The sequence below is a fragment of the Vulpes vulpes genome, chromosome 7 (genome assembly GCF_048418805.1).
Source record: "Vulpes vulpes isolate BD-2025 chromosome 7, VulVul3, whole genome shotgun sequence".
Taxonomy (NCBI): domain Eukaryota; kingdom Metazoa; phylum Chordata; class Mammalia; order Carnivora; family Canidae; genus Vulpes; species Vulpes vulpes.
In genome coordinates this window covers 106,930,025-106,955,318 of record NC_132786.1, presented here as the reverse complement: position 1 = coordinate 106,955,318, position 25,294 = coordinate 106,930,025, and the positions used below count along the sequence as shown (strand labels likewise).

Here is a 25,294-nt window from a genome sequence, read left to right as displayed (position 1 = left end):
CCAGCTGCCATTCATTCACCATCTTCTTTGCAAAAAAAGACCTCTGTGCATTTAGGATGGTGGCATGTCCCCCTTTGGGGATGGATGACGGGTCTCAGCCAGTGCTTCCAAACATTTTTCATGACTTGACACACGGAAAATGATTAAATTTGTATTCTGTGCTCTGTGCTAACCTGGAGGGGATTTGGAGGCATCAGTATGGGGCTTGGCAAAAACGAATCTATTACATGCTCTTCATATTATATAATTATAAGAAAAATAAAATATTTAGAAAGATATGAATTATTAAATTTGGATAAAATGTCAAAATAAAATATTTTCTAATTTATTTTTAAATGAGAAACTCAAGCTGGCTTCTACAAACCTAAATTTTAATAATCAGATTTTAGGGTTGAAATGATTAAATATAATCTCTTTTCTAGCTTTTTTTTTTTTACAGTCCCTTCAAATTAATGAGTCATCACAATTTTGCTCGTACAAATTGGTGACTAAAAAAAAAACCTAGAACCGTATTTATAACAATTCAAGGTTTGTAATAGTTGAAATGACTTTTTTGAGTCTAACATTGTTTTGACAAATACAGTTTTAAAGTTTTGTGTAATAATGTGAATGTGTTATAAATCCAAACTTTTCATATCAAGGATCTAAAAATCATGATGAAGCTATAAGTTGCAGAACACGTGAATGGGACTATGTGAAAGCACTTTGTGAACTGGAAGATATTGTAATATAACATGTTGCCTTCTCAAACCACACTTGGCCTCAGGTAGGTTGGATGTACTAAAATAGTGTATCAACTGCACATGGACAGAAGTTTCTAATATAGGAAGAATAAGGCTGAAATTAGGGGTAGTCAACCAGAGTTGGTCCTACAGGAGCCCCTATTTGACTTCCCTGATTCCCAGCCCCTAATGATCTGTGGCTGTGCAGTCTCCTTGAACACCTGCTATACAAAGCTCTCCAGCAGCCCTCAGATCACCAACCCTATCACTGCGGACTCTGTAGCCAGTTGCTCCAGTGCATACCTCCGTGGCGAGGCTTACCATCTTGTCACCAAGTGCCAGATAGTGCTCCCTAGACTCACCACTAAAGGGACTACAGGGTACACCATTGGGCAGAGGTCTTCAAGGGCTAAGCTGCAAGGTGTTCTGGAAGACCATGCTTGTAGCTAGACACAACCAGCCATAGGGCGCTGCTACATCAAGAAATGAGGAGATCCCTTTTATGTGGCTTAACTGTAACCCAGAGGCCTTATGCAACCCAGCACACTAGTTGAGAAGCTTGGGTCTAAGTGAGCATGACAATCCTATTTCCTACTATTGCTAAGCTAAGAGTGGCCAGATGACCTAATACTGGCCAGTGAAACATAATTGAGTTGACCGGGGGCAGCAGTAGTTCTGGGATAGTTTTCGTTTTCCAAATGAAAAAGGACAACAGGGAGTGTGCCTGGTATTGATCATTCTGCCTTCTTTCTTCCTTGACTGGGGATGTGCTCTAGAGCTTCAATAGCCATCTTGCAACCAGAGGGTGAAGGCATGAAGGAAAGGTCAAGACTACTGTAGAGCTGCTGGGTTGACATCATTTCATTTCCAGATCAGTGCCAAGAGTCCTATCTCTAGATTTCCTATTATGTAAGAAAAATAAACCCTTATTTGTTTCAGCCACTGGAAGTCAAAAGAAATTTATCAGATGGTCCTTAGGCTATCTTACAGTAAAACCATGCTAGGAGGAGAGTCGTGGTTGCAGTGAGCCATTAAAAACTATCTCAATAGGATATGACCATTTCCAAAGTTCTCTTTCTGCCTCTTGCTTCTGTTTCTGCTGTTTTGGCTTTATTTCTCTCTCCTGCTCTACTGGGTTCCCTTACCTGGAGGAAACATGGATCCTGCTAGCTCCTAAGTTTTGCATCTTTTTCATTCCAAGCAATGAAAGAGAGAGAGAGAGAGAGATTGAGAGAGAGAGAGAGACTCTGACTTTCTAGGTCTCTTAGGTTATTCAGTTGCTGGGGCTCACTCTTCCATTGGGAGTTCAGGGCAGAGTACTGGACTAAGAAGCTATGGCCAGAGGGCTGGACCACGGAATCTCCTGGAGGAGTCAGATGATAGAGTGGGGAAGAGAAATTTCCAGAGAAAGGTGTGGTAGTGGTATTTGGCTGAGTTCTGTAGATAGGCACCATAGGAATAATTTCCACTTTACTCCATGTGTGTTTACACTGACAAAAGAGACAAGGAACAGAAATCTGTGTTTGTTTAAGGTCATATAGGAAATCAGTAGCAATTTGGTATTAAAATGAAGAACTATTAATTCTTATTCTAGGTTGTTATAGTCTTTTAAGCTCTTGTTCTAGTCTTCTTTATAGAAATTCTCATTGCTTTTTTTTGAAGCCTTATTGATAAAAACTGCCCTGTTTCCTTGTCACAAAGGCTTCATCAGCTATTATAATACCTGGTGGGAGTTTTAAGACAAGAGTGTTTCTTAACCTCACCTTGGAGACATTATGCTGACATCCTTACAGACACAAACACACTGGAATCAGCTTTGGAGAGTATAAGTACCTATCTATCTATAATTTATCTATCATCATCTATCTATCTACCTATCTACATCATCTATCTCTCTATATCTATCATCTCTCATCATATATAGATATATATATCATATACAGATATATAGATCCCAGTGATCTTTCTTGGAGAGTATATGTGTGATCAGTCAGCTCAAAGCAAGAGAATGGGAAGTCCTGGTAAACAGGACAAACTAAAATCTTTCTCACTCTTTTCGACGGTTAGTTTTTATATTCTGGAAGTATGGCCTACAAACTGAGCCATAATATCCAGAAAATTTCTTAATTTTATAAAATTACTTTTGTTTAATCTTTAATGGATATCGTTTGTTTCAATTCCAAGCTTTCAATAAAATAATAACTCATTAACCATTCATTCATTCAATAAACATTTGTTGACATCTGCTCTATGCCCAGCTTCGAGTTCTCTGCTCACTGTACTTTTTCCTCTTGGTATGTTTTAAGGGTAAATGACTAGATTTCTAGAAGTTGTCTTAGACATCACAACTATTTCAGGCATTTTCTCTTCACTGTCTTTTAGGAAATCCAGTTCTGCCCCTAGAAGTAGGAGCTTTCAATGCATGTAGCCCTGCTCCCCTAGACACAGTTGATTGTCCTAGGATTAAATGCCTGACCCCATATGGTCAACGAGATTCTCTCTCCTGAGAAATCGGAATAGAAAGACAGAGACCAAGTTGACGTTGGATGTTTGAACTAGAAGACCAAAGATATGCTGGAGGCTGAGGCTGTCATTTTGGAGCAGAAATGATGGGCCCGTGCAGGAACAATTGAGTGAGTATAAAAACCAGTTTGCAGAGAAAGAGGAGAGAAAGGGAGTGAGAGAAAGAGCAGAGAGAGAACAGAATGAGGAACAATACAGCCCTGAGCAATGGACAAGCCAGAGAGATGAGCTATTTAATGACTTTCCAGTGTTGTTTTGGATAGTTGTTACACTGCCTGGCTGGGCTCTATGAGTGGCCTCTTACATCCTTGTAAGAAACCCACCTTCACTCAAGCCTCCTTGGAAGAGTTTCTCTTTAAGCACATGCACTCTGAGACTCATCATTGTCAGTAAGCCAACTTAAGTAGAAGAGTGCTCATTTAAGATAATGCAAATGCAGTGATGGTAGATCATGGACTTTCCCTGTATAAATACTAAATATCACACTTAGATATTCAGGACAATTTTCTTGCTGTAATATTAAGAAATTAGAAACGTGTTGTGAATGTAGAATCTTCCTTTTTTATTCATTTTTAAAAACATGTAGGCAGCTCTTTCTCTGAGAAAGTGCAAGTGACTTATAGGGGACCTTTTGTAACCCATTGGGTCTCTTTTGATTTATGGAAGATTGCTGACAATGCTATGATTCAGCCCCCAGTTGGCACAAGGAAATATGATATAAGGAAAGACATAGTACTTGACAATATAAAAGATGAAACTTAGTGGTTACTGAAAAATTTATGAATTAATTTTCAGGTTTAAATACAATCATTTTCATTATTATTATTGATTTTTTAGGTCTACTAGCTACTATTTTTTTTAGATGTGATAATGTATCCATCCTTTCAGCCATTCTGAAAAACCATCTATAGTGGCCAAAAGAAGTAGCTTCTTAAGTGTGCAAGTCTAAACCCAGACTCTAGATTTTTAAAATTGATATATTTTTTTCTCTTTTGAGGCCTAATTTTCATGGTTGTTTTTGATAAAATCAGCCATTACTGCCATGGGAACAGATCTCACAAAGTGTCTTGTTTTCAATTGCTTTGAAAAGGTGGCTCATAGTGCTCCAAAGTTTTATGATCTCATAGTGAAGATACTTAGGTTGCAAACCACAAGCAAGTTGTCTTGATAAAACACTGTTTTTGTTAGATAAGAAAATATGTAATGCAAAATTAAAATGTGATCCAGCAACCAACCAATAACCAACCACAATAGCGAGTATAAGATAAAAGGACATTATGAAGCTCCAGAGACAAAGGGATGAAACATAGAATGGAGATTAGAGCTGTCTATCTTCAAAGTATAAATGTGGGATCATAACAATTTTTTTTAACCAATAGTAATGGCTTTGAAATTGCAAATGAGTGTGGGATGGGCATTAGAAAGACTCTCATGGGAACTATGAGTGTAGTGAGTGGTCCAAATGTAAATGTAACAGATGGGATTGCCATTAGAACAGCAGTCATCCTCTCCACCCAAATTGTTGTTTCTGTCCCAATTTCAAATATCCTGTCAGGCTATGTGTCAGATGACACATCCTGGTACTTAATTTTAAAATACGACTGTTGTGGCTATAGGACCAGGTGGTTGGGTCAGAGTGTTCTGAGATCAAGAAGGAAGACAGGAAACAGAAGATTATCCATTCCCCAAATGTTTATTGTGTGCCCATTATGTCTGGCTGTTCTAGACCTTGGGTGACCAAGGTGAATGAATAGCAAACCAACCCTTGCTCTTGTGAGGCTCACATTCCACTTAGAGGAGACAGACAATAAAAAAATAACAACTAAATAAAAATTATGTTAGATGTTGGTAAATGCTATAGAAAATAAAGTCTGTACAAGGCAGATGAGGGGAAGATTGAAGGTGGCATAATCTTACAGAGGATGGTCAGGAAAGGCTTAACTAGTTGGGAGGCAGGTGAGGATGTGAGGCAGACATTTGAGAGAATATTCTGGGCAGAGGGAACGAAGGGCATGTGAAAAGGCTCTCAGTTGGGTGGCTCAAGGAACCTCAAGGATATCAGTGGAGCTGGAGAGGTGTGCGGGGGAAAGATAATGATAGATGAGCTCACAGAATTAATGAGGGGGCAGGACATGGAGGGCCTTTCCAGAACTTGGTAGTAAGGAATTGGCTTTGCTTTTTTTTTTTTTTTTTGAAGTGAACATAACGTCAAGATTTTATTGTCTTCATAACAAAACATGAAGCTTAGAACTGGATCACTTGGCCCTTTCTCTTCTTATCTCCTCCTAGTTCAAACGGCTTGCACCTCTTAATAGCCAGCGTTCTCTTAGAGCTGCAGTTGGGCTCAACGCATTCAAGCCTCAGCACAATGTTTTTTGTAGTTTTAGCCTTTTTCTGGAAAAAATGGCTCAGTCTGCCCACCATAGCCACTCTGCTTCCTGTCATAACGCTGCTTTCCCTGGGCATAAAGAGAATCTTTGCCTTTCTTGTACTGTGTCACTTTGTGGGGTTGCTTGCCACACTTCTTGCAGAAAGTCTGGCGGGTTTTAGGAACGTTCACCATCTCTGCGAGAAGGCTATTGGCACGGAAAGCTGGCTTTTGCTTTGAACGAGGAGAGAAGTCCTTAGAGGGTTTTGAGCAGTGGAGGGAGATGATCTGTCTTCCCTTTTCAAAGGTTCCCTCTGGCTGCCAGTTAGGAGAGTATCCAATAATTCAGGTGAGAGATGCTGGTAATTTGGACAGAGCTGTAATAGTAAAGCCAGCGATCAATGGTGGTTGGATTCTGGCCACACTGATGGATCAGACATTAAATGTAGGAGAAAGAGAAGCGTGATGAAAACATTAATGAAATGGATGGAGGGAAAGAAGGTAGAAGGGGATGGAAGGGAGGAGGATACCTTGAAGAGTGCACACTCAAAAGGGCTAAGACTATCCTTAGGACTTTTCTGTAAGCCAAGCAAAGAAATCCAGGATTTGATTGCCTCAGTGGCCAGCATGTGATGCTTGGCTCCTGGACATCTTGAACATGAATTTATGCTGGCTGTTTTTCTGGACTGCTAAAATCTGTTGACCCCAAGGTGAAGTTTAGTTGTATGGCCAACCCGCTGTGATTGTGTTAGGCTGGTGGCCTTAGTTGGGAAGTTGGATGGAAGAGGCAGTGGGAGCATAGTGGTGGTCTAGGAAGGAGAAAATCCCACCTCCTTCTGTCCCTAGATCATCATGACCCTGGAAAAGCAAGCCTTGGTTTACAAGGCATGAATGAGACCATGTGCAGGATAGATACCATTATCCCCAAGCCCAAATTTCATCATACAAAAGTTACATGCATTATTTGCATTTGAGTGCTTTATTATATTGGAATTGCAGTGATATTATTAACATTTGTACAAATGCACAAAATCTTGTCTCTTCTTGCTCGAAAGAGATGTAAAAATCTGACCTCGTTGAACAGTCTTAATGAACTCATTGTCCATTGGTAACAATAAATGTGTTCACGATGCAACAAAAAGCTTAACATAAAATTGAACATATTAAATGCTGCAGCAAGTATTTACATGTATGTACCCCCAATTTTTTTTTCTCCTTCCAGTAAGGAAGGTGGTTGCTTTACAAATAGACAGACAAACATAAATGCTTTGCTGTTTACAATTACAAACAACCCCCCAGTCCAGAACTTAAAGTGACAGCACCTTTTTTTGGGACTTCCTTAGTTAGCACTTACTTTGTACAGTGCTAAACTTTTTAGGTTCTATTTTTGGACAATATTTATATTCCAATTGTCCTAGAACACTGTGTTTGAATGGAGCCATTTTTCTGGGCCTTTTTAGAAGATCCCAAACCCCATGTCCCCGCCAGGGAGAACATTTCAAGCTTATCATTTCTCTAAGACAAACCTCAAAGGCAGAACTCCTCTCTCTATGAGGCAGGTGTGATTTAGCAGAACGTAGAAGGAAAGAGGGTGAGTAGGTCTCCTCTTCTACTTGCTGGCTGGTTGGGAAGGGTCCCTTCTCTGAAACCCCCTTCCACTGCAGCACTGCTGATAACTTCCATTATCTCTGGTCTATGGCATTGGTATTCTAAAGGAGCCAACTAGAATCTAATGAGCTTATTGTGCATAAGATTTTAATGATATACTTAAAGCTAATTTATTCAGGTTCCACATTCTCAGTCCTGAGGCTAAAATGATTCTGTTTTTTTTTTTTTTAATCCTAGAAAGTTCTATAATATGAAACTCAATGTAAGAAATCCTAAATGGCTTAAGAAGAGCTTTCTAAATCCTGGCTTCTAATGAGCTACATATTAGAAGTTGGTCGAAATACAATAGCGGATCGTTACTGATTCCCCTCTGATGATAAGCTTGGAAATGTATCAGAGTGCCACTTAAGAATATTAATCTTTTAACAAATGCTGGCAATTTGGCCTTACCCCCCTCTTCAACTTGTGGTAAATAGTTTCTTTTTTTTTTAAAAAATAGACAATTTATAAGGAAAAAAATATATAAACACTCTTTAAGCAATTTGGCTATAAGCATTACATCACTGAAAAACTCCCCAAGAAATAGTAAAATATTTTGAGTGGACATACACTTTTTCATTTTCACAACATGATGAGCTAGGGTTTTTGTTTTGTTTTCTGTTTTTCATTTCTTTGTTTTGGTATTGAATTTTACGAGTAGGTTTATTGCTTCAGTGCCTTCTTGTCCTTTCTCAGATTATCACTGTAAAAGAGAGGTGCTGTCCCTAATTACGTCACAAGGCAACATTGTATTTTTGAGACCTAGGAATGAAATAGACGGGGCCACTGTTACTTCAGCAGCCTCAGAGAGACGACGGCTGGGACACCAGTCCACATGCACCATGGTGCACAAAAGAATAAGTCTCCTGGCTCATTCAGGACACTTTGGTTTGGAGGATGAGATAGAAAACTCTTAAGGGTAGCTTAGCTGCTGCCTCACATCTGTTGCATAATATAACATTAAAAAAAAAACATGCTATGAATAAAGGGCTAAAGAGTACAAACTGGCTCTTCTCCTTGGTATTCTCGTAGCAGGCTTAATCTAGGCTGATGTGAGGAACATGGCTTTGCTAGGATACTAAGGAACACACGCACATGTACCTGGTGCAAATATTCTGTAAAGTATTTGTAAATGATGCAGCTCAGAGCCTTAGAGGGAGGGTGGGGAGGTGGAAAGAGGAGAGCAGGAGGCAAGTTTGAGGACAGGGAGGGACTTTTAAGAGAGAACAGGAGAAACAGAAAGGGGTCGAAAAAGCTAAAGTGCAATTTTAAAATATAAATTATTTTAAAAGCAGAAGAGAGACTCTACATTGCTACTGTTCACAGAGGCACAGTTTTATTCAAATTTAAATGGGTTGTTTCCTTTTCCTTCTCAGATATGCTGCATAATGGAACTTGAATGGCTTCAAGCTACTGCACATTGTTTGGGACGGGACAAAACGAGCACTAAGGAAGCTGAATAGTGCAAGGCATTCTAGGAAATTGGGGTGGGGCGGGGAGAAGCAGAGATGAAGTTGTTTCTACACTTGGACAAGAAAGCTGTTCCAGTTATAGTTACCGATTCCCTTTAGCCGAACTCTGCTTCCTAAGGGAAAAGAGCTTACTTTTTAAAAATTAAAAAAAGAAGAAGAAGAAATAGAAGTTTTTAAAAAACTGTTCAGAACACAGATTAAAAAATAACTCACAGAGCAATAAAAAATCCTTGAAATATCTATGCACAGAGATCTAGGCAAAACACTTCCACCAAATGATGGAGAATAGCCATTTGAAACCCTGAAAAATGAAGATATACACAACTAGAGTAGTTTATTATGAACTAATACTTTAAAAACAAGTAGATCCTACAGAAGAATACTGTTCAAATGGAATGTTTTAAAATAACATTTATTAATAAATATCTTATAAAATTCTAAATTAATAGATTCCTGTTCAAATTTTTGCTTTGGTCCTTGAATTCCACTGTATACACACATACATACATATATATTTTCTTAGATGGTTTTTATTAACCAGAAAGAAGCACATTCTATCCTAACTGGATGGCTAGTTTTATAGCAGTTACTGATGCTTACAACACCCCAGCCCAAGGCTGGTCTTTCACCGCAGCTGGCTTCAGATTTTAATGGCAAACTCAACTGACACACTAGAATTTACTAACAGGCAACAAAACCACCTGAACATCCACCATCGGTGCCCCTCTATTCAGAACATGCGCTGTATTTGATTTCTTTGACCGGATGGGCTCCAAAGGGCTTTTGCCCCAAGTAAGTCACCCTAATTATCACAGTTCATGCAACGACACCACACAAATTGCCATCTCCCACAGGCCGCGTGAACACTGGGACTCGCTCACACTGACGTGGAGGTAGGAGAGGGATGAGTGGGGGTGGAAAGGGACAAAAATCAGCTTCACACCGGCTTTAACATGAGGATGATCATCCGGCTAGGATTTCACTCTACCTGTCCTGGCATCAAATGTTGGGAAATGTCCTAAGGAGGAATAATTACGAAGTGGACGCCTCAATTTAGGATCGCCTGGTAGAAAATGCCATCAGATCTACTTATCTAAGCTGTCAAGTCCCATCACATACGGTGAGGGGAAAGCGATGTAGAAATTTCCAGGTAGGCTGGCAGTGACTTGAAAGGCAGATGCTGCCAATTAAAAACAAAAACAAAAACAAAAAAAAACAGGCACGAATGAGGAGGGGCAGTGTTGCAGGGGTTGCAGGGGCCTTCCCTCCTCAGGATGGGTGTGCTCCGAAGGTCATTACAATGGATTCATGAAGATCTAGGTGGATGACCCATTAATTGAGTGGGAGAGGAAAATGGGGCAGAAAAAAGATGTTTTCCCAGACTGGCAAAAAATGTAGGGCACGGAGGGATTTTCAGGCAGGCTGGTGAAGGCTGGACCTTCCAGTGAAGTACTTAATACTGATAAGCCGAGTGTTGGATTTGACCAATGAGCCTTTCTGTTCAGGGTTTCAAGATGCTCTGACAACAAGCTGGCGTCTTCCATTTTACTGTATTTCCACACTGCTAATGAATATACCTAAAGGCTCTAAGTATAACAAGAAGACAGTTTATTCTAATTATACATTGAGGGCCGTTTGCTAACGTGTGTGTGTGTGTGTGTGTGTGTGTGTGGTTGGTTTGCCTACTTAGCATAAAAAACAGACATAATTGAGCTCTATATAATGCACATCAGTCAAACTGTCAAGTTGCTGAATTAAGAAAACTCAGGCAGGTTCTTCACTACAGAGGCTTTCAGTTTAACAACTAAATATTCAATCAAGAGGTGGAACAGAAGTAAAGTAAACCATAATTTTAGTGACAGCCCACTCCCTGGACATTCTGATATCACCAGTGGATTTTTTTTAAAAATCCATTTGATTAAGTGCTATGCATGCAGGAAAGAAAGAAAAGTTTTTGTTTACTTAAAGCAAAAAATAAAATAAAGATGTGAAAATTTAAAACCCGAGCAAACAGTTCAATGAGCTTTTTATCTTTTTTAGAGAGACACATACATGGTCCTAGAAAGGAGTTTTGAAAAAATTAAACTTAATATCAGTATACAGATATACTTTAAATATTTCTTAGGAAGCCAGTTAGGTTCAACCATTTAGCTGTTACTGCTGGGATGCAAAACAAAATAACTATGAATTCAGTATTTAAAATACTTAAAAAAAGATATGTTTGTCTAAAATATAATAGAAAATTCTTTTCATTTGCATTTTTCTTTTTTTCTCTCTTTTTTTCTCTTTTTCGTTTTTTTTTTGTTTTGTTTTGTTTTTTGGGTTTTTTTTTTTTTTGCGTGTGTGTGTGTGTGTGTGGGTTTGTTTTCCTGTTTTGTTTTTGCTTTTGTGTTGATGTTTAGACCACATATCCAGTCATGAGTTTCCCTGGACACTCGAAACTTTCTTTTGAAAGCACTGCATACATAAAAAAAATTGTTGATAAATACTGATTTAAAAAGCAAGTTATTAGATAAAACTGAAACTAGTTATAAAAATCATGCTTCACGACCCTCGTATTGTCTTTTTTCTCCAAAATAGATTCTTATGCTATAGTGAGAGATAAACACATAGACACACACCCACACACGTCTTTCCCTTTTCTGAACTCTTATAAAAGCTACACCTTTTGTAAAATACTATTATTCTAAATCCCATGAACGCGCGCGTGCGCTAACACACACACATACACACACACACTGTGTTAGGAGGTCAATCAAGCATTCAAATGGAGATGAAACACCAGCACCTGTCTAGACTGCTGGAGGAAAACATTAGCCCCGTTACTTGTGAGATGTGATATTAAAACATTAGCACAGTCGAATGGCTTGTTTCAAGGAGGCACAACCGTGGTTTGGGACTCTCTGCTTTCTAAAATGGGCAAGTCGATGAAAGTTGCTGAAAATATAAATCAGGATTATTCAGAAGAGTGGAGAAGCCACATCCATGGGATTCTTTCAGCAGCCAAAGAAGGCTTTGGCTGTTCTGGGAGGGCTGAAAGCACCCCTCTGGAAACGTTAGGTTTTCTTTCTTTCTTTGTTCCTCCAGTGGTGTGTCCACTTTCACCCACCATAACGGCAAAGGCAGTTCCATAGGCTTAAGAAAAAAAATAGTAATAAATCTTAGTCTATTAGCAGCTGATGATGGAACAATGTGATCTGTGTAGTGAATAGAGAGCCCTTCTGAATTATTATATAGTATATGGATTTTCAACCTTATAGACAGGCCATATAAAACCAGTTGTAATTTGAGGGTGTGATGTTATAGCCCGCATCATAATTTGGACCTTCACAATCGAGGCTTATAAGGCTCCCTTCCCTGGTGTCTCCACAGCTGGCATTCAACAGTGCTTCACCTATGGCTAAGCCACCTTTTATTTGCTCTGATTATTAAAAGCATTAAATCAGGCGCGTTAAACATCTCCTGCTTACCATTTTTGTAAAAAGCAAGAGCTGAATGAATCCAGCTGTGGATCATGGGCAAGGGAAGCGATGGCTAGATCCATATTTTTGAGATTTGCTTTTTTTTTTTCCCTTTAGGAATTACTTTCTTCTTTACCTGCGATGCTAATGGGGCAGGGTGGGGGTTATAAATCAGCAGAAAGTAAAAATGAAGAGTACACAGGGAGCCCAGGAAAAAGTGGAAATGGAAAGGAAGATTGGAGGAAATTAGAGGGTAATTCGAGGAAGTGGACCAAGAAGAGGAAAAGAGGTGGCGAGATGCTCGGTGGTTTTATTTGGACATCAACGGATCTTATAATTTTTTATAGGAAGAGAAGAAAATATGGAATAGGCTCTGTGTTTATCTGGAATTCTAGCGACATCACAGCGCAAATTCAATATGTGTTATGATGTCGCCAGACTCACCACCCAGTTACCTTGCATCCGTTTACGTGACATCTAGGTATGCCTCATTTTGGCTAAAAGCTGCGGTTTAACAAGATTCAATGTTTCAGGCAAAGGGTTGGACTGATAAGAATGAAACCGTTTCTATATACAGAAAGAGTTCAGTTTATAAACAAGTTAACTGGTACCAGAAAATTGGAGAAAAGCACCAAAGCATTTCCCAAGCTGATAGATTAATTAATTGCATAACTCCCTTTTTTTCTTATATAACTAAGTATAAAAGACAACATTTCCATAATAACTATAAAAATGAAAGCCAGTCTCTGAAGGGCTGAGGAGTCTTCCAGGTCTGAGTTAATTCTAAAAATGCCCTTAAAAGAAGGACGCATGATATGCGACAGCTCTTCTTGGAGGCAAGGTCTGACCCACCAGTGGATTTTAAAGGATGGGATTCAGGTCTGTTCGGTGAGTGGTAAGCTGACTGAGGGTGGAGCTTCCCACCACCTCGCTCACTGCGGAGGAAGTGGTGATGGTATTATGTTGGATGACCTGCTGCTGAGAGCAAGCTGGGACGGGGCTGGCAGGAGGACTGCTCTCCGGACCTAGGAAAAAGCACACACACACACATACCAATATAGCTCTTCTTGGGTGGACCTGTGGGCTACTCAGGAAAATATTACTACGTGTTTACTAGAAATAGAAGAGTTTCACACATTTGCTCCTGGACGTTAATTTCAAAACTTTATTTTAAACTGTAGTCAAAAGCTATGCCTTCCCACTTTATTAGCTACAAGCAAAGCCATGCTTTCTAGACCAGCAAAAAGGATTTCATGTGTTCGAGTCTTGATATGTGAACTTCCCCATTTTTGTATCTTCACATAGCCATCCATATATCAAATGTGGAAAAATACTCACATGTGGTGGGAGAATCTGTGTTGCTCAATCTAAAAAATTATTTGAAAATAAATTGACCTTCAGCCATGAATCCCTGCTCCTCCCACCATCCCCCGCTCAACTAGCATTTAACTTATTGACGTTCCAGATGCAGAAATTGGGGTCTAGAGGAAGGGGTTCACTTTACTTCTTGGAAAACTAAGACAAGGTCACTAGCTTTTCAGCCCAGTGAATAACAGGCAGCATACCTTAAGGCATTGCATGTGATTCACCGAATGCCTCTACCCCAGCCCATTTATTTCTCTGGAAGACTGCTAGCCCACTGGTAGTTGGGCTCCCGCAAGCTATTTTCCTACTGGCTGCATAATTGGAATTCGGTAGGAGTTTATAATGTGAAATGCCAGGGAAAGGCTAGCCAGAAATTTTTGGGAGGTGGTGGGCATGGTGATAGGGCCAGAAAAGAGGGATTCCCCCAGTGCAATAGTCTGGCAGCCACTGAAGAATTCTAGTACGATATCTGCCGGGGTGTGCAATCTACACTTTATTTTTGCTCTTTCAATAAAATCCAATGCGAAATTAATGGCAAAAAAATTGGACACTAAGAAAAGAGAAAAAGTCAATGACTTACTTAGATATCCTTGGGATTCTTTCTGCATGGCTGTTATTGGACAGTCTTTATGCGTTAACAACAGCTGTTTCAGCTGTGCCACCTCATTTTTCAACATGGACACTTCATTCTGGAAAGAGACATATCAAAGCCATGTTGAAAAGACCAGAGAATACAAGTCCCCATGCACCTTCAACGATGATATTGGCAAACTTTTCTGTTGTGTCTGAATGGCATTAAGAATAATATTTAATGGGATTCACTTGAAAATGTGTAGCTTGCCTTTAATTTGCTCCTCACCTTTACCTGGGACTTTTTGAAAATACCAAATTTAAATTCAAGAGCTGAATCCTATTAAAAGTCCAGAGCATACCCTTCAGGTGGTGGACTCTGGGACATGTTACTTGGGTGGGAATCTCCACTCTACACAACCTGGGTGACTCTAGGCAGGAAACGTAAGCCAGCTGAGCTTCAGTGGCCTTGTTTATAATTGGGGATAAAACCAGAATAAAGTTCGGGATCCCTGGGTGGCGCAGCAGTTTGGCGCCTGCCTTTGGCCCGGGGCGCGATCCTGGAGACCCGGGATCGAATCCCACGTCGGGCTCCCGGTGCATGGAGCCTGCTTCTCCCTCTGCCTGTGTCTCTGCCTCTCTCTCTCTCCCTCTCTCTGTGTGACTATCATAAATAAATAAAAAAAAAATTAAAAAAAAAAAAACAGAATAAAGTTCTTGGAGTTGTGAGGACAGAATGAGGCAACAGATGTAAAATATCAGGACTATTGCCTGGCACATACTGAGCAATCACTGAATTTAGCTATTCATAATAATCATCTTCACACTGTCTGATAAGCTCAGGTTGACACTCAATGTGACGAAAAAGTGAATGTGGAACACATGGAACAAATGTTGATCCTCTACTGGTGGGATGAGGTAAGCCCAGAAATGTGAGGGGCAATGAAGCTTTGGCCACGATTAAATTAATTTGATTGGTTCATTAACTAGTTTGGCTCATTTAAGCCTATGAATTCTTTCTGGCATCAATATCAGGGTATTGTGGATTCCGTGTGTGTGTGTGTGTGTGTGTGTGTGTTTCTTGTGCCTCAAATCTCCACTTTATGTAGTAATTCACAAAGACCGATTCATAGCTTTGTAGAATAATGTGCTTGGCACTACTGCCTGTAAATATAAATGTAGAATAGGTGGTTGGTTGTAAGGTGCTTCCACTTGATAAAAGTAAACTGTAAACACAGCACTATCTCAAATAAGCCATTTTATAGTTGTGATAAATAATACCCTCTTTTTGGCCTATGTTCATTTGTGGCTGCCAGGCATTGTACTCCACATGTGGGAGACTTTAAAAAAAACATGCACACAGAAAAGGGTGTTTTAACATTGCTGTCATTAAGTTGTATCTACACTTTCAATATGAACTTGGCTTTTCAGGCATGCATTTACCACCTAAAAAAGTAAGTTTGGGATTCTAAAAGTAATTAAAATATTTTTTTTTTGCGACTTGTTTTAAGGAATACCTCCCATTTCCAAATTTATTTGCAAACTATATTATAGATAATAAAATGTTGAGTAACATAAGTAACAAAATAGTAAGAATCTTATCTACAAAAACCTTTCTCCAAATTTTACAAAATAAAAATGCCTGTCTGAGAAATTAGCATTAATGACAAATAAATCACTTAATTGCTCTTAATCTGCAAACATTCAGGAGAGTGAACTGCATCTCCCACCTCCAAAGGAGTATGACTGGTATGGGGCCTTATGAAAACCAAAACTGACCCTTGTCAATTCTGGGGTCAGTGCAACCTTTATTTATAGGACAACTTATTTTAGCCTTAAATACTAATTCTTTCCTCTTTGATTTTAATGCCCATTTAAATTCAGATGGCCTTCCTTGCTTTTCCCAGATTCCCTTTGCTTAAAAATGGCATGTGTACAAGAAAGTTAGACTGTTAAATAGAAGGCAACCCCGGGTTAAAAACAAAACAAACAAACAAACAAACACAAAATGAAAATAGAGAAAAAGAAAACAAAATGAAATGTCATTATTTGCAACTGGATTCTAGATACAGCACTTTTCTAACACCACAACTGCCAAAACACCTGCACTCTAAGGAGAAACTCTCAGCTGCAGATAATGCAGACAGTCATTCTTAGAAAATGGAGTCAAGCTCCAATTTTTACGATATCCTCCCACAATTTTTCTTCTGTGACCTAGGAAACAACAAATAAGGAAAGTATTTAAAACAAAACCAAATAAGATTCTCTTGCTTTCTTACACTTCTAGAAGGGGAGAAAAAAAAATCCCACCTGGTGGCCCTCTTGGAGAGGTTGATATTATTCTGTTTCCTCCCCAACTACATTCTTCTCCGTCCCACCTTCTCTAGGCAGTGTTCAATCTCCCAGGCACAAAGTGTTCATTGCCCCTTCCTTAAAAAAACACTTTGAATTCCGTTCTTTGGGCTTCTACAATCGTAAGTTGCTAACTGCCTGCAATACTTGGCACACCCCAAATTGTTTCACAGTAAACCTTTTGCTTCCATGAGAGGCCACAACAGAACAGCACGGATCACCACTATGAACAGCATATATAGTGTCTCGGCCTCTAACCAAAGGCCCAAACAAAATTAATAACTCAAGGGGCACTTTTGGTCTAGAGATAGCAAAGCTCTTTATTAATAAAGCAATACATTGTCAGTATAGGAACCGAGAACCTGGGAGTAGGACGGTCTGTACAAGTGTAGGAACCTGAAGACTACTGTGGTAACTGATCCTTTAGAGATAGATGTGAATATGGACATATTTCTTAAAGTAATGCATTAGTAATTATGTTAGTTGAGTTATGGTTGGAAAACCGATGCCAATCAATATTCTCCATAAAGAAGAACAATCAGCCTCTTGTTTAGATCATACACACATAATTCCGATGCTGTTAAGGATGAAATCAAAATCTTTTGGCCACAGAAGCAACAGAAAATCCCAGGGCAACTTCCAGCAGGAAAAGGAGCTCTCAACAGGGGTTTCAGAATAATACTGTTTGGCCTCCCAAACTGCCACACTGAAGTAAGGGTGACAAGATGGTCAGAGGAGTTCTCCAGTTTCCCGCCCCCAGAATGGTGGTTACTCTTTGAGTGTTTCTGTTTTGCCTTCAAGTGAGAAAGCTAACCACCTAATAATCTAATGAAAGAGTCGATCTTTATTTTTTATTCATTAGTCGACTACCTTTGGTATTCTCAGCTATGCTTATATTTCAAGTCTTGTATTTCCTGAGGGGGCCAGTTCTGGTACTGCCCGTGCTTCCGAATCTTATCAGGGCAGATTCCAAAGCTATAGCTACAGTCTCAGTTTAGCACAAAACCTCATGTCCATGTATGTGTCCATATTGTTGAGAGAGTCTGTAGAGCCTTCATCAGATCCCATTAGGGAGACTTTGGATTAAGAGAGGTTGAGAATCGCTGCCCTAGAGAAAGCAGAGTAGATCATGTGCCGTGCACATGCATAATCACCATCTTCAAGTCTCCATGCTAACTGACCTAGGAGATGCTAGACTGTATTTAAAATAAAAATGCTTTTCGAGGGAACTAAGTAGAATCACCTTGAATTCATTTTGGGAGAGAACAACCAGATAGCAAATGTTTCAAAATGCATGGAAGAAATAAAATGTTGCCCGCAGCTCTAGGAGGGAAATAAAAACCAGGCCTTCCGGAGGCACTTTCTTACTCTGAATTACCTTGCTTTATGAATTGAGGCAAATCACCAATTTTTTTACTCCCCTGCATGGGTTATAATAATCGTTCTAGGTCTTCATATAAAAGTGCTTTACAAAAGCAAAGTATTAATAATCAGTATTAATTATCCTGTTGAAATCAGCCCTTCATTTTTTCAGTTTTTGAACTGAGTTTGGGTTTGCTACTCTAAAGCAGTTAGCCATTTAGACAGGGACTGTCAGAGGCTAGACGCCGTTGTATTAATCCATTCTTTAACCCATAAGGTTGTCTGGGGGGTGAAGTAGTGCCCCTATACAGACATTCAATACCATAATAACATATTTTAAACAAGTACTCCAAGAAGTTCCTAATAGCTACATTTGCAGTTTTTGGCTTTGGGGATGTCATTCTGTTAATATGATAAACCCAGAATGCTTTCTGATGCAAGCAGTAGTCTGTGCCAAAAAAATAATTATCAAAATGGGCCCTGCAATATAGCACCCACCCCCACACACACCCACACACACACACACCCTACACACTTATTTTTTTCTTTTTTGTAGATTAGCCGAGGCCAGGTTTAGTTCATTCTAAAACAAAGGACTCTCAATTTGTAAGGCAACAGTTCCCATCTGGCCTATTCTCTTGCCAAGTCCCAAACCTGGGCTCATGTGTCTAAAATTTTAGCAGCGACTTAGGCCATGTGTCTTTGCACTAAAAAAGAAAAGCAATTATTTCCACGGGCGACCAGATGATTTCCATATCATCTACTGCACACAAACAATCCACCGAGCACCCCATCAGTAGTTGATCAATTCAGAGCTGATCTTAGCTAGTCTGTCAGAGAAAAGAACGTGGATTCCTTTAGTTGAAGAATTTTCTACAATGAAAGATCATACAGCAGTGGTTTGGGTCAAGAGAAGACTTGCTTGAGTCCTCATCCTAATACTTGCTGGTTGTGTGACTTTTGGGAAGATTCCTTTTGTCCCCTTGACCCTCAGTTTTTCCCTCTACGAAACACCAGACTGGGTGGTTTCTGATATTTGCCTCAATTCCTATACCTGTGTTGACCTCTTGGGTTTAGATTTGTTGTGAGACAAGGAAATGAAGTCTGGGAGTTTGATTTTGTTTTCTTAGGTCTGATTTTTTCCAATCTGAAACTCTGCAGCCCAGCTAAAAGGTTCTATGCTGAAAAACAACTCAAAAGTGGCAGCTGGCCATCCAGACCTTGGATATTCCGTTTGGCTAGAGTTTGTTTGCTTAGCACCTTCCATTTCTGTTTACTTAAAATTTGGCTCACTGGACTAGCCTCAAGAGAGACACCTTTTTCTTTTGACAAAGGTCCAATAAGAGGGAAAGGGTCATTCAAAGGTAGCAGAATCTGCATATCCTCTCCAGCATCACAAGGCATGATGTGGAGCACTCAGCATCCCAGAAAACATGGAACGGCTGTGGTTTCTGTCCCTCTGAAGCAAAGCAGTGGTTGAAAAACACAAAGAATTCAGTCTTCTCAGAGACTGTCCCTTCCTTGGGCACTGCTTTAACAACCAAAAATATTGGTGCCTGTTGATTGGCCCAAATAAAACTTTCCAACCCCCTGGTTTTGGGGGGCTAGAACTCTAGTATCTTTTTTTCCTTTGTCATCTATGGTCCTAAAGAATGGTAAAAATTAATGGATTAGGGCCTTGTAAAGGGTAAATTTATCTTATGTGTTTTGTAAAAGCAATAAGATACAGGCATATGCCAAGTCATGAAGACATCTGACTCCAGGGAGACCAGCATCTTCACTTTCCCTGGATCTCTGCTGTGATCTCTCCCTGTTTTTAAGCCCTAGGACCATAGTCAATATGCTGATATAATTCTGCAAGGACTCATTTCAGTTAAAACTGATTTAAACATTTGTTGGCATCTGATATATGCCAGCTGGCTACTCATGGCTCCTTCATCTAAGACAGTGGTTCTCAATCACTAGTCTGATTTTGCCCCCAGGGTATAATGACAATGTGTGGAGACGTTTTGGTTGTTACAACCAGGTGGTGAGACAGGGGGTGCTACTCATACCTAGGAGGTAGGGGTCAATGATACTACTAAATATCTACTACGAATAGGATACAACAGAGAATTATCAAGGCCCAAATCCAATAGTGCCAAGATTGAAAAATCCTGCCCATTTTCATGGTCCTCTTGCAAACCTCACAACTGGTAGCAAATTCCAGAGATTCCCACACGGCAGTCATTGCAGAGCCAGTGGCTGTAATATTTGCTGGATCCACATGTACCAGAGTTTTTATTGACTTAACATGTTTGCACAAATTAACTCATTATTTAATAATTTAGCCTCATCCTTACCAAGAGTATCTGTGAAATTGAAGGTCTGATGTTCTAATTACATTTTTCAATATACACAAAAATAAAAACATGATTACTATGAATGTTAAAAGTGCTTACCATCTTCTACCTAAAAGCTTCTCACATACCACTGTGGCTGCCAGGATTTTAGAACTACAGATTTTCAAGTTGCTATGACTTTCAAGGTGTTAAGAGTCCAGCCATCCCACTGTGGCTTGACTCCCTTCAATCACATCCTTGCCAAGTAGTCAGGCAGCCAGTTCTTGGACACTCCAGAGATGGGGAACTCATTCATTTACTCAACAAGCAGATACTGAGTATAGACACTCAGGAACTCAGCACGTTAGCTTGACACTATACTAGAAACAGGGTTAGGGAGTAGAGTAGGGGGAGAGGGCAATAAGATAAGACACAGTCCCCACCTTCATACACATATAAGCCACTGGGAAGAATTATTACTCTATTTCCCATATCTGCTATATATGTTTCCCATTGCCTTTCTCATGTCTGTCACACGAAGGATGATAAATTTAGTGGAAAATGTTAAGCATCTATATGCAGTCCATGTATAACCCAAGCTTTCTTTATATATTTTCATGTATACATTTGCTGCCCAAGGCCATTTCCATTGAATGCACTGAATATGCAAAAGCTTTGGGAGCTTGGCACCTCTACTGTTCCTTTCTAAGGACACACAGAGAACCAGGTGGGGAAAGGTGAAGGTGACCTACAAAAACTATTGAGGAACAGATCCTCCCCATTTGGGGCAATCTTTCCCCTCTTCCCTCCACTTTTCAGCCATTCTCTCTGCTTCTAGAAGCACGAGGCCATAATCCCCAACTCTTAAAGCTATCCCTGCATATAATTATTTAGTTGCTTTTTCTGCTGGTGGAGAGGGCATTCCTTTTCGTGTGAGAACAGATGCCCTGAACGCATCATTTGTACCACACAAGGTCCGCCGGAGAAGCCCTGGGTACTACACTTTCCTCCCCCTCTCTCAAACGCTCCCAGAAGTGGCCTTGTTAGGAAATATCCCCCGCTGAGCCACCCACGAAAAGGAAAAATCTTGCAAGATTCAAATCTTGTTGAGTTAGAAAATGAGACAGGAACATGTCTTTTCCTATAGAGCAAAATAACAACCATGAATGTTCTTTTCCTCCATTAAACAAAAACAGCGGTCACCCAGTGGAAGTCAAAGCAACCCCCTCCCTGGTGAATACAAAGAACTGCCTTTCGGTTGAAGATTTATTATGTGTTAGGTACCGGGAAAACTGCTTTGGAGACATTAGTTCACTTATTACTCCCAACGACTCTATGAGGTTATTACTCCCATTTTATAGATGAGGACACTGAGGGCCTGGGGGTTAAACACAATTAACGGCTGAAGGAGAGTGTGAACCTCATCTGACCAAAGCCTATGCTGTCAGCCCTATACAACTCAGCTGGGCAGCTTCTCTCTCCTCAGAGCTTTGCAGGCAGATTGATTTAAAACTGAATGGTCATTTTGTTTTGTAAAGTGTCCCAGAGTTAACCAAAGCTTGAGGAGTAGGCCTGCAGTTGCTCTGTGGGCTAACGTGTGGTACTACTGCTTAGGTCAACAAGTGCCTGCCGGGGGCAGGAAATGCCAACTGTACACAGGGCTTTTTGAGTCCCGAGGAAAGAGACAGTGGCCTGCACCTGAAGCTGCATGTTTGTCTGGGTGAGTTCTTCTGCTTTCTTTTCCAGTGACATCACCCAGACCTTCCTCTTCTGTCTGCAGCGGGTGGCAGCTGCCCGGTTCCGTTCCAGAAATTTCCTCCGCCTCTCGTCGGGATCCTCGTCCACCACCCTTCGCCGGCGCCCCCCTGTGGGCTGGGGCGGCTGTATTGTCTGGGTTGGCTGCATCTGTTGCGTCGCTGGTGAGACCTGCTGGGCATGAGAAGGAAGGGGTCAGGGACAGAGAAGGAACATGCTGGGTGAGAGAAGAAACCCAAGCTGGTATTGGAACACAAAGAACAGAGAGCTGGTGGCTCATATCAAACTTGTTTTCTAAGAACAAAGTAACTAGTGAACTCGTGCTCATGAAAGGCATCGCTGAACTATCTTCTGTGATATTTTGGCAAGACGTAGAAATGATTCGCGAAACAGAGTCAAATAAATTTTTTCCCTGACAGCCATTTGGGCTGAACCACAGCTGAGGAAACATGTTTAACATCTCCTTCAGATGTTAAACATGTTTTATTTAAGGTGTGTTTTAAAGGTTTAACGTGCCAGCGCAGGGCTACAGGTGAAAGCAGAGAGACCAGGGTTATTGTCACAATACTGATGAGTCTTCTGTCCTCTGCTGAAAACTCCTTCCGGGCAGGTTGTGAGCTTTCATTCTCCTGGTGTCAAAGCCGTGTTCCTAGAACACACCTGTGGAACATCATCACCCCTGCAACTCCTGCCGAGAGAACCCTGGGAATCCCAGAAAGCAGCTACAATCCTATTTTCACCATTTCAGAGTTCTTAAAGTAAAGGGCCTAGCTGGACTGGCACATTCCAGATGGGTCCTCCTGCCCCTTGGAGCTGAGCCGGAGCCAGGCCTTTCCAGATGGCTGGAAGTGGGGCCTACACGATGGATGCTCAGAGCAGCCCTGGGCCCTGTAATACACCTTGTCTGTGTTACAGGGAGAGAGGGCTAGGAAGCACCACATATATTGTAAGGAAACCCTAGGAGTGGCAAAGCACTTTATTAAAAATTTTTACTATACTTATAGATTCCCTCTAAGAACTGCAAGAGGCTCCGTGGTACATGAAGTTTTGGAGACTCCTGCCCATACAGCTTTATTTCCCTTCATAAGGCAGACACACAGCATTGAGTGAAATTTCCACGACTGACTCTTTATGTGTCTGGACACCTAATGTTTTCCCTAAAGCACTGCACTCCTTTCTTCATCCTCAATAAAGGGTGTTCTTTTTCCTTCTCATTTCTCAGTCACTCAGGCTTATGGCTGCAATATCTATAAAGTTGTTTTACAAGAGACATTTAACCTATAGAAATAACAGGCAAAAAAAAAAAAAAAGTGTTTAAAAGAAAGCACAGCAACCTTTGCTACCAGATTCCGAATCTATGATTGAAATCCATCAGAGTGACTGTAATTGTACTAATAATCGCTACTGGTTGACATCAGTGGACTGAAAGTGATATATTTTAATCCCGAATTCTATCAAAGCTTCTATGACTCACTGTAGAAGAAATCAGGCTCAGGCCTGAAGTCGATTGCATCTCAGTGATTTTTATTTAAACCAGAGACATTTTCTAAAAGTGCTTATTGGTGATTCCTTTCCTCCCAATCACAGAGAAACAACAAAATAAATTTAGTGTTGAAGTTCTTATTCACCAGAGTGGCTGGTGAAAATGCGAGCCTTGTTACTAGCAAAGGGTTAGCACTTGCCATTTCAGATGCTGGCTGCTGAGCTAGCTACCTCAAAGCAAAGCATTAGGAAGGAACTTGCTAACTTGGCCATTTTTGCCTGTACCATTTCTTTTAGGCAATTTGTGTTGTCTAACTGTCAGCCACAAACAAGACTCTCAAGGAGGCAAAACTGGGTTTTGAACCTCCATCCCCAAGACTTCTCAGTTGATACTATGTTCTCCCACCAACCTTTATCTCTGACACTTCTCCTGTGCCTTACCCGAGGGGTTAAGTTATGTGGTGGCTTCTGGCTCAGGCTTGGTTCAGGGTTGAAAGCGCAGTTTGGCTAAGAGAAATTCCTAGTGACTGAGGAGTGATGCCAGGACTCTAGAATCACATCCTTACATGCAAGAGAATCCTAAGAAGGCAGGAGGAATTGCAAATGCAACTCTAAGACCAGAATATACATCCCTGGTAATTACTGTTACTTATTTTTATTTTAAAAATAGAATTCTGTTGGCATAGATGCTCTGAAACTTTTGATAAAAAATAATGAGTTGTTAGTTCATAAAGGCAAATTTATTGGAAGTCATATTAGAATCTCACAGTCAGGAGAACCTCAATAAACTTCTGTTCCTAATGCTCTAATCATCATATGCTTAAGCAATATGACAAGATCTCAGTAATCAGCCAAGTTCATACAATTTAAGGGTGGCATTTTGAGTATTGTCTAAATGATCTTGTTCAAATTTTAACAAGAGCAACCTGTACTCTTTCTCTTTAGTATGGGATTAAAAAGCAACTGTTTGTGCAGCTAATTATAATAGCAATTAACTAATTGCATATACAGTTGGCCACTTACTGACTTGAAATGGCGGGCAATTGGCTAATTGGTAATTAGCTAATGAATGGTTTTTACATTCAACTAACGGTTATACTTGTCTGTGAAGTAACTTGCCGACAAGGAAACCAAAGCTTGATGCTATCCTTTTCCTTAAAAAAATAAGTACAAATGTGAATTTATTTGCCTATCTTTGCACTTCTAGTTTTCTTTGTCCCTTCTAACTGTCTCCATGTCCTACTAAGGCATTTGACTAAAAATGTGCTTTGGTTGGCATTTTATTGCTGAACAACTTGCTAGACATCTATCATATTACTTCAGTTTGGAATTAATCATGGTTAACATGCACTGATACCTGTGCCAAGGGCTTTCCAGACATTGTCTTAATACTCCTAGAAGTCTATGAATTTCATCTATTATTACCACATTTTGCAGTTGGGACCACTGAAGTTAGGGAGTTTAGCTGACTGACCACAGTCACACAGCAAGTAAGGTGGGAAAAGAATTACAGATTTTTTTCACTGCACTCTTACTCGCTATATAGAACTCCTCTGACTACCTTTGCAAAAGTAAGCTGACCTAATGAATAAGCTTATCTATTGAATAGGTAAGAGAGAGATAATAGATCAGAGAGTTGCTTGTGAACAACCCATCTTGTTGATGGCCATCCAAGTCTGGTGTGTGTTAGAGGAGAGGGTTCTAAAGCTCCAAACTGCCTAGTGTGAAGTCCAGAGGCAGAGGATGGAGGAGACGGTGAATAAGTGTTATTTGGAGATTCCAGGCTACCAACGCCACTCTGACCCAACTGGTTGGAACCTGGCAGTGTGGGATGGGTGGAGGGGACTGACAAAGGTCATCCTGCTTCAAGATCCAAAGTGTCTTGGGCTAGCCA

At 40.3% G+C, this 25,294-nt stretch overlaps 1 protein-coding gene and 1 pseudogene across 6 annotated transcripts in view; both read right to left on the bottom strand.

The window, feature by feature from the left end:
* Positions 1–5,434: 5,434 nt before the first annotated feature.
* On the bottom strand, positions 5,435–5,841 carry LOC112915852 (large ribosomal subunit protein eL42-like; annotated as a pseudogene).
* Positions 5,842–6,573: 732 nt separating this feature from the next.
* The window catches only part of CREB5 (cAMP responsive element binding protein 5), a 405,112-nt gene continuing 386,391 nt past the window's right edge, over positions 6,574–25,294 (bottom strand). For 4 of the 6 annotated variants that reach the window (XM_072764624.1, XM_072764622.1, XM_025993091.2 and 1 more), the window contains 3 exons: positions 21,862–22,089; positions 14,139–14,247; positions 6,574–13,218 (listed from right to left, as the gene is read on the bottom strand). In XM_072764624.1, coding sequence (XP_072620725.1) covers positions 13,055–13,218; positions 14,139–14,247; positions 21,862–22,089 — 501 coding nt within the window. In that variant the 3' untranslated portion in view covers positions 6,574–13,054. Of the gene's footprint in view, positions 13,219–14,138; positions 14,248–21,861; positions 22,093–25,294 lie in introns of all 6 variants that reach the window. The other 2 variants (XM_072764623.1, XM_072764621.1) reach the window with 1 other exon arrangement.